Source organism: Apodemus sylvaticus, chromosome 7, assembly GCF_947179515.1.
Source record: "Apodemus sylvaticus chromosome 7, mApoSyl1.1, whole genome shotgun sequence".
Lineage (NCBI taxonomy): Eukaryota > Metazoa > Chordata > Mammalia > Rodentia > Muridae > Apodemus > Apodemus sylvaticus.
Window position 1 is genome coordinate 53356530 of NC_067478.1, and position 17879 is coordinate 53374408.

The following is a 17879-nucleotide window of genomic DNA, read 5'->3' on the forward strand; positions in this document are numbered from 1 at the left end:
CAACAGCAATAGTATCTGGGTTTGGTGTCGCAGATTGGATGGATTCTTAGGTGGGGAGGTCTATAGATGTCTTTCCATCAGTCTCTGCTCTACTCTTTGTCCCTGAATTTCCTTTAAATAGTAACAATTCTGGGTTAAAATTTTTGAGATTGGTGGGTGGTCCCATCCCTCATCTTGGGGTAATGCCTATCTACTGGATATGGTCTCTATCTACATGTTCTTTCTCCCCTTTGTTGGGTATTTCGGCTAATGTTATCTCCTTTGGATTCTGGGAATCTCTTGGATCTCTAGCATCTGGGACTTTCTAGTGGCTACCCCCAGTTCCCCATCCTCCAAGGAGACCCTATATATGTGTCTCCTGTCTCTTCACATACCTAATCCTGTCCCCTCTGTGGTTCTCTCCCTTCCAGATCTCTCTCCCTCTCTACTTCCCATGATTATTTTGTGCCCCCTTCTAAGTAAGATCGAAACATCCATACTTTCGTCTTCCTTCTTCTTAAGCTTCATATGGTCTGGGAATTATATCATGAGTATTGTGAGCTTTTGGGCTAATGTCTACTTATCAGTGAGTACATACCATGTGTATTATTTTGTGACTGGGTTATGTCACTTGGGATAATATTTTTTAGTTCCATCCATTTGCCAGCAATTTTGATGAAGTCATTGTTTTTAAAAACTGAGTTGTACTCCATTGTATAAATGTACCACAATTTCTGTATCCATTCTTCCATTGGGGGACATCTGGGTTGTTTCTAGCTATTATAAATAAGACTTCTATGAACATACTGGAGCATATGTCCTTAATACATATTGAAACATCTTTTGGGTATATGCCCAGGAATAGTATTGTTCCATTTTGAGATAGAAATATCTCCAGTTTTGTGAGGAACTGCCAGATTGATTTTTCAGAGTGGTTGTGTCAGCTTGCAATGCTACCAGCAATGGAGGAATGTTCTTCTTTCTCTAAATCTTGCCTTATGCCTCTGACTTGTGTGAGGTGGAATCTCAGGGTGGTTTTTATTTGCATTTCCCTAATGACTAAGGATGTTGAACATTTCTTTAGGTGCTTCTCAGACATTTGAGATTCCTCAGTTGAAAATTCTTTGTTTAGCTCTGTATCCCACTTTTTAATAAGGTTATTTGGTTCACTGAGTTCTTGGTTCTTCTTGAGTTCTTCATATATATTGGATATTAGCCCTCTATTAGATGTAGGCTTGGTAAAGATCTTTTCCCAATCTGTATGTTGCTTTTTTGTCCTATTGACAGTGTCCTTTGCCTTACAGAAGCTTTTTAAGTTTATGAGGTCCCATTTGTCAACAGTTGATCTTAGAGCCTGAGCCACTTGTGTTCTCTTCTGGAAATTTTCCCCTGTGCTGATGTGTTTGAGGCTTTTTTCCAATTTTTCTTCTATTAGAGTCAGCATATCTGGTTTTATGTGGAGGTCATTTATCTACTTGGACTTGAGCTTTGTACAAGGAGATAAGAGTGGATAAATTTGGATTCTTCTACAAGGTGACTGCCACATGAGTCAGTACCATTTGTTGAATATGCTGTCTTTTTTTCACTGGATGGTTTGGGCTTCTGTGTCAAAGATCAGGTGACCATAACTGAATGTATTTATGTCTGGATCTTCAATTCTATTGGTTTACCTGTCTGTCTCTGTACAAACACCATATAGTTTTTATCACCATTGCCCTGTTGTACAGTTGCAGGTCAAGAAAGGTGATTCCCCCAGAATTTCTCTTATTGTTGAGAATAGTTTTCACTATGGTGAATTTTTTGTTATTCCAAATGAATGTACAAATTGCTCTTTCTGTGTGAAGAACTGAGTTGGAATTTTGATAGGGGATTTCTTTTTTTTTTTTAATTGAGTATCTTCTTCATTTACATTGCCAATGGTAAAACCTTTCCCAATTTCCCCCTCCCAAAAGACCCCTCCCCAACGATTCCCTACCCCTCCTCCCTCTCCCTGCCTCCATGTATATGCCCCTCTACCCAACACAGTCTCATCTCTCCCCCCCCCAACTTCCCCCCCATCTGTTTCCCTTTGTTGTGGCCTCTATTGAGCCTTTACCTGACCAAAGACCACTCCTCCCACTGATGCCCAACAAGGCATTCCTCTGCCACATTTTTGGCTGGAACAATGTATACCCCTTGGTTGATGATTCAGTCCCTGGGAGTCTTGGGTGTCTGGGTGTCCGAAGTCATTGTTTTTCCCATGGGGCTATATGCCCCTTCAGCTCCTCCAGACAACCCTCCAGATCCTCCATTGGGGATTTCATTGAATCTGTTAATTGTTTTTGGTAAGATGGCCATTTTTACTAATTTTATGCCACCAATCCATGAGCATGGGAGATCTTTGCATCTTCTGAGGCCTTCTTTGATTTCTTTCTTCAGAGACTTAAAGTTCATGTAGTACAGATCTTTCACTTGCTTGATTAGAGTCACACCAAGATATTTTATATCATTTGTGACTATTTTGGAGGGTGTAATTTCCCTATTTTCCATTTTTATTAATCCAAATAATTGTTTATTAATTCAGACAACTGAACTTTCACAAAAAATAAATTTGTTTATTTTATTTTTTGGAATGTATTTTTATGTCTGAAATATTTTCTTTAGGAAATAAATTAACTACCCTAAATCTCAGCCTTTAGTTAACAAAATATGTGAGGGACAGGAAAAGACAATGAACTTAGTATTTATACAGCACAGAGATAATAAACTAGCTGAGTTAACCCACTCCACTCTGTGTATTAATGGCATTCACTCTATAACAACAACAAATCAAGAGCTATGTAGCAAGTGTAGAGTTGTCAGTGTTATGCGGAACACAGAGTTCCAGCCACAACTAGTGCGTGAGACCAAGCCTGTCTGTTTCTATACAAACAGTAATTTCCTAATTTATAGACAGCCTTTGTCATACATCCCTCAGCTTCCCCTCCAACAGGTTTCCCATGGGATTCACCAGTCAGTCTGGATCAGAGAAGCTGAAATACCATAGGGATCTTTAGCTGCAGAGCAGCTCTTCCTGTGTGGCCTTCTGTACCAGTCAACTCAGTGGGACCCTTCCAGCTTCTAACTGATTTATTCCGTCCTTACAATCTCCAGCCAGCCCTTCAAGGCCGATTTACTGTTTGCAACTCTGACATCCTAGCTGTTTCCTGTTTTGCCAAATGTTACTCCTTGTTCACGCCAGGTTTGTCTCTTAAATGTCAGAATCAACACCACAGATAACTCATAGTTCCACTCTTTGTAACTGGCAAGTTGTAGAGCATGGCACAAAGACTGGTACCCTTGGTGGCTACAGAGTGCTTACTTTATTCTGCCTCGTGACCAGCTGCTTCCTTCAGGAGGGTATAGCCACATCATCCCTTACTCAAACTTCTGTAAGAGATATACTTCAAGAAGACCAGTAAATTCATTATTAAAGACATTTTGTTCTAAAACATTTTACATTGTATTTTAATGTTTTATGTCCTCTATTTATGTGTTGACAACATTCCATATCCAATAAACAATACCATTGGAAAACACATGGAATGTCACAGAGGTAAAGCAATATGCCTATAACAGCCATTCCAATAGCATTAACATAGGCAGTGAACAGTAGGAGCTCTCAGTCTAGCAGGTCCTATTATAACGTATGATCTGCAACAAATGACTTAACACTTCAAATTCTCACCATCAGTCTTGTAGCTCAAGGCAAGGAACACATGCTATGTCTTGAAGACACTGATAGAGCAGAAACTGTTAAAAATCTTAAGTTCTACTTCTGTCATTTCACTTTGATAGTCTGGTATTTTGTAGTGTGAATTATTGTGTCAAAACCATACAATTTGAGGCATGATATGGCTAAATATATAAACCTTTGCTACTAAGTGTGATTATATGAGTCTGGCTCCCAGGTCCCACTTGAGGAAAAAGAAAATACACACACACAAACACATGGATAAATAAATATATATATGTACATATTAAAATAATAACACTTAAAGTAATTTGCTCTATTTTGTTCCTCAATAACATTCAACATTCTGGTAGTAAAAAGTAGGACAGTCACAGAATACTAGTCAGCTTTTTTCAACTATTAACTAGTAAGTACTGTCCAATGTCCAATAGCATGACCATATTCAAGAGAGTACAAGGAAGAGATCCTCAAATCTAATCTTGGAATTGCCTTTTTTTTAACAAGTTCTGAAATGTATTTCTACTGACTCATTATAAACTGAAACTGTATCACATTCATGGTAAAAAGCAACAAAACCAACAATGATCATAATTTAGTTAACAATAAAAAGTAGGTTTTAAAAAAGCTTAATCAAATATGACTAAACAAGAAACAAAGAAACAAAGGTCAAGACATAAACATCTCCATTTTGAAAAGACCAATGTTCTTTTGAGTATCTGAACTGTACGTCTCTGGAATGTACAGTTAGCATCCACCGTGAGATGTAAATCTGCTTTAGCATGGACCAAACCTCCAGAGTACTACAGTGCTGGAGCTGCACAGCTCTCTGATAGTGCCATAAACTCTGCTGCAGCATGGTGCCTCCACTGCTTCCTGCTCTTTGCACTAAAGGCTTCTTTGGGTTTAGTTCAAGGTAACGTACTTATATAGTCAGTAACATTACTTATATAGTAATATTTTGAAAAATATTTTCTTTATGTACAAGAGGTTAAAAAACACTCTTTTACAGGTTTGCTGGTATGTTTTGTTTTACTTAATGATGGATTTATTTAAGCATTTAATGTGGAAGAGAAAAAAATTATCTGTAAGTTGAATATATAGTCTTACTCTGTATTTTTAAGAAATGTATTAAAAGCCAGGAATGGTTATTTTTAGTTGTCTCTTGGATTTTTATCAAATCTATATTTTCTCCCTGAATGTACTAAAAAAATATTGAGAATCAATATAAATATTATGATCTAAGTTATATCTACTGCATGATTAGCCTTTGGGATAATTTGGAATCAAGCTCATAAATTCTCAACCTGTTTTAAATATTATACTAGTTATTGTAACTTAAACAAAATACCAAAGACTTAGCTGTTATCTAGGGGGAGAAATTAGTCCAAACAAATAATTTAACAAAGTCACAAAATTTATTGCTGAATTCTAAACAGAGCAAATTTGCATTAAGGATACAATTGGCACTGAGAATCATCTGAATGAGAAAGTAGAAATTCAAACTTATTCTGAATTACAGGCAACACAAAACCCTCCAGGGTTTCATGATTATTTGAGCACAGTGGCTTTCCTTCTTGAAAGTCAAGAGTCTGTTCCCTCAAAATCTCATCATAAGATTAAAAACTCAAGATCAAAAACAAATTGGCTTAGGAAAACATACATTAAAAACTGCCAATGTTTCCCTTCTTCAAAGGACCATTTGCAGAATGTCTATTTTCCTTCAGTCATGAAAATGTATAGCTTTGGCTCTCTTTCCCTTACTTCATAATCTCTGCGCTAAAACTACAATCATACGATAGCCCCATGAATCTGACAAGTGTAATGTGAAAAGCACCTATCAGAAGTTTATCATAGAACCCATGTCTGTTGGCCTCAAAAGGGAATGCACAGTAGGTCTCCTGAAGGAGTTTGAGGCTGACTTCATCAGCCATGCTTCCAGAGCACAGGGGTGCTGTTGGTTAGTCTTAAATTATTGTACCCAAGCACGTTGTCAGAAACAGTGAATGAGAAGAAGGCTTATCTTGATTCTTGATTTGAGTGACAGTTGTTCAATCATGGTAAGGACAGCATGAGAGCAGGTGGCTTCCTGGTTGCAGAGTGGCAGAAGTGGCAACTTCTTCTGTAGCCCCAATTAGGAAGCTGAGAGTCTTTGTTGACAAATGACTGGAATAATCATCTTCCCTCATCCATCTTCATCAAGACTCTTCCTCCAGTCAATCCCATCTGAACTATCCACACCCCCAAAACAGAACCAGCTGCTGGGGAGCCCATGCTCAAACACATGGGCCGATGTCTACACTGCACACCAAGCCCTCACAGTTCAAGACGAAGGCCATCAATGAAACCTGAGGCTTCGTTTTTGGTTTTATCTGAATACAGGAAAAGTTACGTACATCTTTCACATTGTTCCTGACGCATCAACTCACCAAAGCCTAATGGACTGTGAATCTCTGTTAACCTTAGATGCCTTAAAATCTGTTCCAGTAGGAGCAGCAGTAGAGAATATTCACTGACTACCTCACGTAGGTTCACAGTCCTGGGGCAGTACTTAATTAAGTCCAAGTTGCAATTTCTCCTATGATCTCTACTTTAAAAGGTTAAAGTAAAACAGTCATAATAAAATGAAATGGTGTGCTCAAAGATATGCAGTTTTCAGAGACAAAGCTGGTAGACTAAGAATCTCTGCAAGGTCATCACACTTAAAAGGGGATGAAGTAGTCCCTCCTCCCTCAGCTCAGAGTGCACGAAGGAGTGTTGACCCACGTAATGAGCACGTTTTCCTTTCTGCCTACTTGTATCCAGTATATTGACACAGTTATTTGCATTAAAGTTCAAGTTGAACTGTCCATTGCTGCACACTTAATAATGAAAGAAAAATATAAAATTTGGGCATGGGCAGATAGATGGCTCAGTGTTTAAAAGCATTTGTTGCCCCTGCATAAGTCCCAGGCTTAGTTCCCGGCCCCCACATGGAAGCTAAAGATCATCTGGAATTCCAGTTGCAGAGTTTCTGACTCTGTCTAATGGTTTCCTGGGGCACCCCACGCACAAAGTACACAGACACACAAAACACACATAAAATACAATAAAAGTAAATGTGTCTTTTTTTAAGAAACAAAATATAAAAATTTAAGAGGTAAAATAATAATACCTAATAAATTTGAAGGCAAACCTGAACTACTGGGAGTGAGCATTCTAGTGAGTATTTCCTCACGATTGAAGAAGAGGAAGGTGGTTTTGGCCTCAAGCCTCAGGGGTTGGTTATTTATGAGACACAAATAACTGAAATTCCTGCTGTTCTACTAAATTCTGCTTCTGTGACTCAGAAAAATTCTACCTAGGGAGAACAGAGGTAGCAAGCAAGAAAGACAATAATCCCAATTTACCTTACCATAACATTATGTTTTCTTGCAACATTAATTGTGGAATGTGAATGTTGCATGTGAGAATATTATATGATTGCACTCAGAATCCAAACACTAATGTGCAGACATGAATCATTTTAAAATAGCAGCTTAAGGTAAATCTTTAAAGGAAACCATGATGTTCTCCATCCTTTTACCGCCCCCCCCACCCCAACTGCTGGCTCTCTGGTGTGCTCCCTGCTCAAGCTGCTGCCTAGGTACCAAAGGCTCTTTCTAACGTTGCTATTTCTCTTTCTTTAGCAGTTTTTGGGTGATTCTCTGTGTTTGTTTCATCCTTTTTAAGAACTCAGTTTGTTCTGCCATAGCTTTAATGCTGAAATCGGCAGACTATATACAATTTACAGATCTTATTTCCTCCCGCCCCTCCGCATGGGATGGTTGCTTTCACCAGTTTGTTTTCAACTCCTGAAATAATTTTCTCTCAAGAAAAAAATATGATCCTCCCTTTAAATTCTATACTAATAAAAAATTCAACAAGTGTGTGAGTAACTTATACTAAAAGTAGAGTATTTCTAGAAGCTGACGGACCAAGCAAGCGTCCAATTCTTTGTTCATTCGTTTATGTCCAACATCTCTAGTTTGTACCTCAAGAGTGGTTCTTTTCCACGATTTCCAGCTCTTCCCTCTGCATCACAAGGATTTCAGCGGCTGCCAATGGGTTCTATGACTCTCGCTGAGGAGCATAGATGGGAAACATGGCCAAAAACCCAGTCTAAGAATTCATTGTTTGCTTTTCTTCCCTGCTGAACATCTGAGGGTTGGCTAGGTGGCATCTGGTTGCCAAGGCTACAATTCTTTTCAAGGTCCCTTTCCCATATATCTATCCTGAGAGATTCTGGTAACAATTTTTATCTCGTGCCTAAGGGTAATGAAAAGCCCTCCACTATGCTGGGCTACTGAACTGTCACCTACATTTTGTTGAGGCAATCTGACTACAACAATATAAATATTAATCACATTTTCCTCAAAAATGATTCAGCTTACGAGTGTTTCCTCTTTCCTCTGGGACTCTGGACAAATACTGGGGTAAGACAGGGATAGATAGGGTGTGGTTCTTACTGCTAACACTGGTAAATAAATGCCACATTCAGAGCCAGTGTACTGAGGGTAGAGAAGATAGGCCCAAAACTAGTAGGACCTTGTCTTTTGTCTCATCTTTCTCTGGCACCATCTTTGAATTGCTAGGCATTTTTAGCCCAGGCTTTGTTTGGATGGTTGGTTTGCTTATTGGTTTTGCTTGGTTTCATTTTTAACTTTTTATTGATTCTGTGAATTTCATATCATGCTCTCCAGTCCCACTCGTCTCCCTATCCCCTCGTATTCACCCTCCACCCTTTTAACTTCCCCCCAAGAGACAATAAAAGACAAAAAAATAAATAAATAAACAAAAAATAGAAAACATCTCGGTGTGGAAGCTGCAGTATGTCACAGTGTGTCCCACAGTATACAGTCTGTTGACGCATCTTCACTCACAAATATTCATTGGAATGAGTCACTGATCTCTTTTGAGATCTCTGACTTCTGTGACACCGTCAAATCCTGGATCCTCACCAGGACTCCTCCTGTTTTTCCTGTTGTTGTCCTGTGTCATGGAGATCCTGCAGCTTTGGATCAGCAAAACTGGCCCTTTCACAGAAAAGCCCCAATAGTTCACAGACGATGTAGGTTTTGGGGTGGACAAACTGGATCTGGGCCTGGGATGTAGCTAAGCTGCTCAGCCCACCAGCTCTCCCACATCTGCCCCCCCCCACCAGGGCAAACTCTGGCTAAGACACTTAATCCTGCCATCTGCAGGAGGCAGGGTCACCTCTCCTGCCCTCATGCCCTCTGGCCTGCACCCACACCTCCAGAGCCAGCTCCATTATGCTGCTGTCAAGGCAGGGTCCACTCCCCCAAGTGCAGAAACTGGCAACAGGTTGGACCAGCTCTCCTGCTCTCCCATCACTGAGGCTGTCTCACCTGTGCCTTCACCTTCCAGGTGTAGGGCCCACTCTCCCAAGTGCTACAACCAGTAGGGTCAGGTCAACCAGTTATCCCAATCTCATGACCTCTGGGCCATCTCTCCAGACTACTGTGGGTGGGAAGGGGTGAGGTTGGGGAGAGCATTACCCCTGCAAAGGGCTCACAGTTTTATCCCACACTGGTATTCACAGATATTGTAGCCACTTTTATAAATATGCTATAAATGCTGAACACAAATGCAACCCAAATAACAATCCCAGATGCTTTTCCATGCCTTAATGTCTTTTAAACACTGTACTTGAAGCTATATACACAGTAATTCATTTCATTCTTTGACAGCCTGTGACAGGAACAGAGCCACAGAGAACTCAACCAACTTGTACAAGGTTACACTGCCTGCCAGTTTAAACACTGGATTCCGGATGAAGTAGTCTAGCTTCCTCAAAGCCATGTATGTACCTCCATGATGGAATCATAGTAAAGACAGCAGTTAACTTTAATTCACAAATGAACCTTAAGAACAGCAACCTGCCATTGATAGCTATTCTGAAAGAACCGTGTGTCCTATACAGAACGGCTAAGGACAGAGTCACAACCGCCAAATAAACCTGTGCACACCAAATGACCGACACTGAAATTCTCTTAAAATAACACCAGTGTTCATGACTGAATGATTTTATAAAAGTTACAAAATGTAATGTTCTTCTTGTTCGGAGACATCCAAATAGAACCCAAATATGGTACAGAACTTGATCATGAATTTCTTAAGGTATACATTCACTTATGTATATATAATACTTGTTTATTTGGGTGTGTATAGGTGTTAGTTTGTGCATGTGTGCCACAGCATGTGGTGGTCAGGGGACAAATTAAAGTAGTCATTTCTCCCTTTCTCCCATGTGGATTTCAGGGATGGAACTCAGCTTGTCAGACTTGGTGGCAACTGCCAAAATGGTGTGTGTGTGTGTGTGTGTGTGTGTGTGTGTGTGTGTGTGTAACTCTAGAATGTCTATTCTACATTAAGAAGTTAACACTCAGTTCTAGTAACTAAATAAACATAATATCTAAGATATACTTTAATTATATTCATTCGTTTCTAAAACACAGAATTATTTCCTGCATTAAGAGGACTTTAATATCACACTGCTTATAAAATGAAAGATGAAAGGACATATCCTGAAGACATGGGCACTGATGCCTTAGAAATTACAGAATTGCAGGTTCTTACATTAACTGCCGTAGTACTGTTGTAAATCCCACATGACTTTGTCATCTAAGCATCACATACTATTTATTATTTAGCTATGTGTCTACAGAGCAGAGAATAATGCAGTCTCCTTGGAGATAGTGTCATTGTTCAGTTCTTTTCTTCCAAAAGTACTAAACATCACTCTTATTAATCTACAAATATCTTTCCCTAACATTTTAAACACTTTATACACCAACATATTTTCTTTCTTTTTTTAATCCATCCACCACTGTTTGAATATACAAACACACAAATTACAAAGAATATTTGTTTATGTGGATGATTTAAACATTTCTGGGGTGGGGAGGTAGATTAAAAATAGCCATCATTTTTATCTTGCTGTCAAGCTTTGTGAGCTGAACCTTAAACTTCCCAATGTCAGAACAAAATGAAAACAAGCCCCTTTCCCCTCCAAATGGATGAGCTGGCTGACAAGGCTAGCTGGTGTCCTTAAAGGATATCTTAGTCACGGGTATTATTTTAAGAGATGAGCAAAGGGGGAAACCCCTGCAGCCTAGCTTGTAAAATATGAACTGAAGGTGCAAAGGAGACCTCATAAATACTACTTAGAACAAGGGGTTCATTGTTTCCCTCCAGTCCTGTGAGTGGCTCTGAGATCTCAGCCCCTGTCTGTTAGGGAAGCCTCTTCCTTTGACCTGTGGCTTGGTTTTTTTGTTGTTGTTTTTTTTCTTTTTTTTTTTAAGCCAAGCTACTACATTATTTATGACTGCACATAGTAGCTGATCTGTGCGTTCCTTGGGCACGTATACAGAGACATATACTTTTCTTTTCCCCAAGTCAGTATTTTAATGCAGAAGGATGAAAGGACTTTTTGCTAGAGCTAATGTGGTTGGGATGCTAAATCAGCTGCTGTGCCAGCGTGAGGCAGACGGAGGATTTCCCAGCACATTTTCCACCTGTACATCTCAAAGACCAGCTTTGAATAATTACTCATTCACTGTCTTTTTTTGGTACTTTTCTAAAAGCATTTTCTTTATCAGCCTTATCTACATCGCCTTAATCTAGCTCATTATCACCTCTTGAGAATTTAATAAAGGAATTTTTTTTTAATATTAGTGGCATTAGTCTTAAATAAGGATAATATAAAGAAAAGTTGTATGGGAATTGAATACTGAACTAGTTTTCTTCAGTACTGTAGTCTTTCCAACCTTTTGCTTCCTTTTAATTCTTTTCCTTTAAAATTTTAATTATCTTTAAGAATAGTAAGGTCCAAAACACCAATTAAGTCTTGTCAAAGGGAGCTTCAAATAGAGTAGAAAAGGAGGCGGGGAGGGGTGGGGTGTGGGAAAAACCATTGCAGGGGACAGCAAAAGTCAGGATTCTAATGCCCTGGGGTGCTCTCCCCCTGTGGGTGGAGGCTGTGACCAACACATCATTACCTTTTCCTTCTCAACTACTGAGAAAACAGGAGGCCATACCTAGACTCTCAAACTGGAACTAATTGATTTTCAACTAATCTAAGCCTTTACTTACAAAGAAAGTAGGACCAAAGGCAAATCACAGGAAGGGTGGGAGCAGTAAAGACTGCATGCCAAGAGAGCCTCGGGGCTCCAGAACTAGAGAACTAAAAAAGGGGAGAGTTAAGTGTTGGAGCTGGGGTAGGGGAGAGGAAAGGGTGTGTAATTATAGACAGGGAGAGAGCAAGGAGCTAGAGGTAGTGCTTGGAGCTTTTCCAACCCCTCCTGTCTATATGACCATTCCTTCCTAAGTCCACAGTAACTTGTCATTAAACTTTTGAAACTGACTATTTGGTAGGCGACCATTAAGATATAATTTTTTTTTATTAAACTATGTTCATAGTAATCTCCCTCCAGCAGCTGCACCAGTCATCCAGCAATCAAGTAGCTTTAAGAACCATAATCTAGTCATCTTGGTTATAAATGAGAATGATCATTGGTGAACAGGGAAATGGTTTTGTCTTTAGCAATAATTATTTCCTTTAAACAGAGAAAACAATTTAAAGAATGGTGTTTGGCCCAATATTGATATCTCTTGCTTCAGATATAATCCATAGATAAGCACTACATTGGTTTCAAATCATCTTTTCTCTCGACCCATCGTTTACATTAAAATCTTTTGTAGGTTTATGGATGTGTTTACACTACACCTGTTAATAACTCTGTTGCAGAGACCCCGTGCCTTAGATAGCACCTTTATATATGTTTCTGTATAAGTTCCCCTCCACTGAGCACTTGAACTAGCTAAAAGCAGAAATAATGTAAATGGGACATAAGCATATTTTTCAGATCAGGACAGTTTCTTGATTTTACTAAGGGAGCCTTAAGTTATTGCTCCCTGTACTTTTCCTTTCATATCTAACATGCTAAACATGTTGTAAATCATGAAAATATTACACCTATATGCTTTATATTAACACATTAGTATATATTCTTAAAATATAAAAGCAATTGAAATCAATGCATCAGTGAGCCAAAAACAACTAATAAACACAACTAACAAACTAATAAATACTTTCAGAAAAATATGTGTAGGCAATAAATAACACAAGCTTCCCATTTTTGTGGTTTGCTCTGAAATATTTAGTGTTGTATCATTTAGTATCATTAAATAATTCGTTAAAATGTTGTTTTATAATTTTTATATCCTACAGCCATATCTTTGTGACTGGAATTGCACTAAAATATTAAGTGCACAATCTATTCATTTGCTTAAGTGCTTCATACATAAACCAAGTAAACATTTAGAAAAAAAGAGATATAAAAAGCAAAAAAATTACCAGAAAGATAATATTTTGTTCCTCAAATTCAACAAAAAGTTTGACTGATATTCAACAATTTGAGAGTAGGGGATTAGCTTATAAGTCTCTTACTTTAACAAAAAAAAAATGTGATCAAACCATTTAGATTTGTTTCTATAAAGTGAACAAGTTACTAAAATAATTTAAAGGTAAAACTAACAAGTTTGCTTTAGATGTAGATGCCTACACAGCCCAAGTCCTGTTACTTGCCTTTCGTTTTTGTCTTCTCCTAGATTATAATATTTTTCACTGTTGAACACAAAACTAATTCACAAGAATATTTAAAACTGAATATTCTGTTAGGTATTATTCTGAATCTGGATTAAGTTAAATGAACTATGAGACATGTTACAGATGCTGTCCACATACTTACACACCCAGGTGCCATCCTCCAAACACACCCCTACCACTCCTCATTGCACTCATTTGGCCTTGGTCTCCATAACATAGACATTTTTTGAGATATTAAAAAAAAAAGAATTGCTCTTGAGCTCCACAACAGTGTGAGACACAGTTGCAGGTAACATGTGCTAGCTAATGTTAGTACATGGGAAGCAGGAGAGGGTTTGTTGAGTTTACAGTGATATTACACATTTACCTTTCCAAGTGTGCTTTGTCATATGCATGGAAGAAACACAGAAGTGAGTTCTATACTAAGCAGTGATTGGCTGTAACGTTTGGTTATTTGAGTAGCCAGGGTCTAAGAGTGATAAAGTTGTAGCTCTCAGTTTTCCTTCAACACAACTACAAGAAACTCATTCAGGATCGGAATTCACTTTGTAGTAATGTCTCAGGAGATCTTTAGCTAGGGATTACTAATAAGGAAAAAACATATGATTTCTTATTGAGGAAAACATCACTAACCACCTGTTTGAGCAGGATCAAAATAAGGAAAGTTTCTGAAATTTAAATCTAATATTATTTCCCAAGAATAAAATAAATAATCATATGTAGATAAAAGTAATGAGCTTGTAAAGAGCTGTGTCATCATATTATTACAAACAGAAGTAAGTGTCAGTAATTTAAAAGAAGAAATATTACTTAATGGTAAAGCAGGGTTCTAGAAATCATTGGATAAATTCTTTTCTGTTTGTTTTCTTACTTTATCTATATTTATAGAAAATAATGGCATGCAACTTCAAGAAACTAATAATTTTTTAAATAAAAAATAACTATTACAAATAAACAAAAGAATCGGTTTAATGGAATACATTATTAAGATAGATAAATGTCTGAGCTGTTATTTCTTTAGTCATAAATTCTCTTTTGTCACATTTTAGATGACATAAACTCATAAGTAAAGTTGGTCTAACCTTTTAGATTTGTTTCTCTAAAGTGAGCAAATCACTAAACTAATTTAAAGGTAAAACAATGGATTTTGCTTTCTATTTAGATGCTCACATGGTCTAAGTCCATGTAAGATGTTTACATCTAAACATAGTGTTTTTTTTGTGCTTTGCATTTAGTTATGCTGAATGAAGGCTGTTCTCCTGACATTCATGTGCTTGACTGAAAAAAAGATACAGAGTAAAATGTACTGTGAGGAATATTCTTGTGCCCCTTACACTAAGAAGAAACAATCAAACCAATTTAAAACTAAGTTTTATTTGAAAGCTCTCACAAAGCCTGCTAATTATATATACAAAAGGAAATGTCATGCGGAAGACCTGCAGAGCACCTGATGTGCAGTAGACAATGACTTTCTAAACTCAGTGCTAAGAGTTTTGTCCCTGGTAACACAAAGCATATGATTTAGTAAGCCCCTTCCTTCTCCTGTGTTCAGGGTTCCCGAGAGTAAATGACCACAGCATATTAAGAAATATACATTACAAACCTGACCACATGTCACCAAGACTGGCTGCTATCTGACTTCTCAAAAAGTATTTCCTTTGAGATAGTATGCAAGGATATTTTGCTAGGCATAGAGTAAAATATCTTAAAGTCAACCCAGATTGCATTTCCAACAAAAATTTTTAAAGGTTTTACTTTTTAAAGTTCTTGATTCTTTAAAGTTTATTGAAATTGTTGGTTAAATTTTAAGTCTTAAAACTAAATCATGTTTAATGTTACTTTCATTAAACATCTAAAGATAGTCAATTCATCTTTAGTTTATACTAAAGTGCTTTAAGTTAAAAAACAGCCCTTGTAAAATCATTTTTAAGTAGATAAGCTATTTAATATTCTTGTGAGAGGGAATACTGGGTAGGGATCTTCAATTTGAGATTGACGGTGTTTAAAAATTACCATAAAACACCAGTACTGAATGAAATACAATTTTAAGGCTTATTCCCCATTATCTTTGTTGATATTTTTAGGAATTATAAACTAATTTTTTATCTCAAAGGAGAATTTGGTATAGATAAATAATACCATCAAATCAAGTTTTATATTTATCTTGCCTATGTCAAACATCAATTAGATATGATTATATTTTAATCATTACACTTAAGGAATGTGAGACTGAAACTTCTTTTCTAAACTATTTTTTTCACTGAAGTTCCTTGATGGTTAATATTTTACAATTCATTTGATCTTGGTTAATTTCATTTAGAGATTTTTTCCCCTAGATGAGAATTTTTAAGTAGCATATAAATATGTATTCATATGCTCTTTAAATCAGTAACAAAAAAATGGTTTGGAAAGTTAGTTTTATTTTGCCACACATAAACACTGTTTCTTGCTTTTTTTCGTTTCTTTCTTTTTTCCCTTTTGCCCAAAGCATTGCTATTTTCCCTTTTTACAGGATTGCCTTTTATGCCCATCTTTAAATTAAATTTTAATAAGCTCTCAAAGGACCAAATTCTATCCAAATTGTGACTGTTTAATTTTAGCTTTCCATGTTAAATATATGTGACTCTGTAGCATAAAACAAAATCATATATCTATGTGAAAAATTAAACAGAAGCTATGAAAGGGAATTTTATAGAATGAATATATAAACATGGCCACCTACCAAGAGACTACTTTAACATTAGAAAAACTTCCTTTTTATAATAACACAGATGAACAAATAAAGGAGCAACATACCTAAGTTGACAAAACTCATGACCATGTCAGCATCATTCAGAAAGTTGGTATCATGTAGGCTGGCAAGAGGTGGGCTCTGGGTAGTCAGAGGAATCCTTGGAGGTAGGTGTAGACGATGCGCATACCCATTGGGAGAGGCTGGGTATCCCTTTCTCGTCTCTCTGGCCTCCCCAGCCAGGGATACCCTCACCAAATATTCCGACTCCTCAGGATTTTCTTCGCTAGCCATGGCATTGTACAGATCCAGCATAAAGAGGGGTGCAGAAGACGCCTGCTTCCCTGGTGAGAAGGGCCTCGGTCTGTGAGGCAAACCCAAAATAGAGAGAATTTCCCTCTGTATTTCCCGTCTTTCATGGTTCCGTAGTCTTCTATAAATAAAACTGGAGTGAACATGATTGTCTCCCAAGCCTCCTTTTGCATAACCCACTTGAACCCAGCCGCTCCAGAGGAAGCCCACAATACCCCTAAGTAAAAATACAGTCCAATGCATTTTGGTACAAAAGCAAAAGTCGGTATTTTAAATCCTTCTTGTCCACTTGGAAAAAATAATAATAATCCAGGATCCTTGGAGGTACACTTCGCCAGTAGCTGTAAAAACAAATTTACCTATTCTTCATGACAGTGATATTTCTGAACACAGCACCCTCAGTCCATTTTCTTCTGCTTTAAATATTTTAGAACACGTCAAGAGTAGTTATTTCTAAGAAAGCTGAAATTCAGATTTCTAATTATCCACAGTTGTTAAGAACTTTTGCGGTGTTGATGTAGCAAAAGCTGGCCAAAATTATTTGATCAAATAACCTATGCATTCCTATGTGAATTTATGATAATCAGGCCTTTGGTATTTGAACTGACGAAAGCTGGTCTTCTGATAGACTGTAGCTCCCAAGTTCTCTTCACTTGTTCTGACTTCTTCTCAACGCTTGAACTCTTTCCAAAACAAATCCTGAGGTCTGAATCACAGATCTACGCTGATCTGCTACTTGGTGTTAGAATTATATTTGTCCGGCAGTCTAGTGATAACTTGAACATCTTTTGTATGGTCTTAGTGTAAAACAAGACCCAAGGTTATACTGTTCAAGTAAATGTGTTTCCCTGAATTTACTTGAAATCCTTCCTGTAAATCCATTCAATCTCTTCCTCCTTCTTACAGTTAATTCCACCTCCAGCAGGCACAAATATACCAGCCCTCTTCAAGAGAGATCTAAAGAGAAATGTAAGCACAGCCCTGCTGGGGAAGAAGAGGCTTCTCATTGTAATTTGAAACTGGTAAAGCAAAAAGAAGTTAACCCTTTTGCTACCAGAAAAGCCTCCATTTTCGCAATTTTATAGCCATGTATGTAACATACAACAGTGATATATGGGGTGTATGAGTTCCAGCGAGGATAAAAGCCAGTTTTCAAATAACAGGCTGAAAATGTTGCCACCCAGCCATACAGAAATGTTTGAGGTCTTTTTGGTGGAATGCATTTAATACACTTCTATATTAAGTCTCAGGTTGTAGCAAATTAACTTGGTATGACTCAGTTCCATACTTGAGATTATTTCTAGCTTTTGAAAGTCATTAAAATTTACTTCTTAAAAACTGAAAAGACAGTTTTAAAATTGGAATAAATTTATTGATTCTTAACAACAAATGGCTCTTTTAAAGTAAGAAAAAGTAGACAACGCATCATTAGTGGATATATTCTACTCCAAAGAAAGAGCAGTTATAATTCAGGGATGAGAATTAGACAGCTCCAACTT

At 37.5% G+C, this 17879-nt stretch overlaps 1 protein-coding gene across 2 annotated transcripts in view; it reads right to left on the minus strand.

Annotated features, from left to right (window-relative positions):
• The window catches only part of Bmp5 (bone morphogenetic protein 5), a 146312-nt gene extending 129689 nt beyond the window's left edge, over positions 1-16623 (minus strand). For both annotated transcript variants that reach the window (XM_052189424.1, XM_052189423.1), the window contains exon 1: positions 16134-16623. In XM_052189424.1, coding sequence (XP_052045384.1) covers positions 16134-16623 — 490 coding nt within the window. The remainder of the gene's footprint in view (positions 1-16133) is intronic.
• Positions 16624-17879: the final 1256 nt, after the last annotated feature.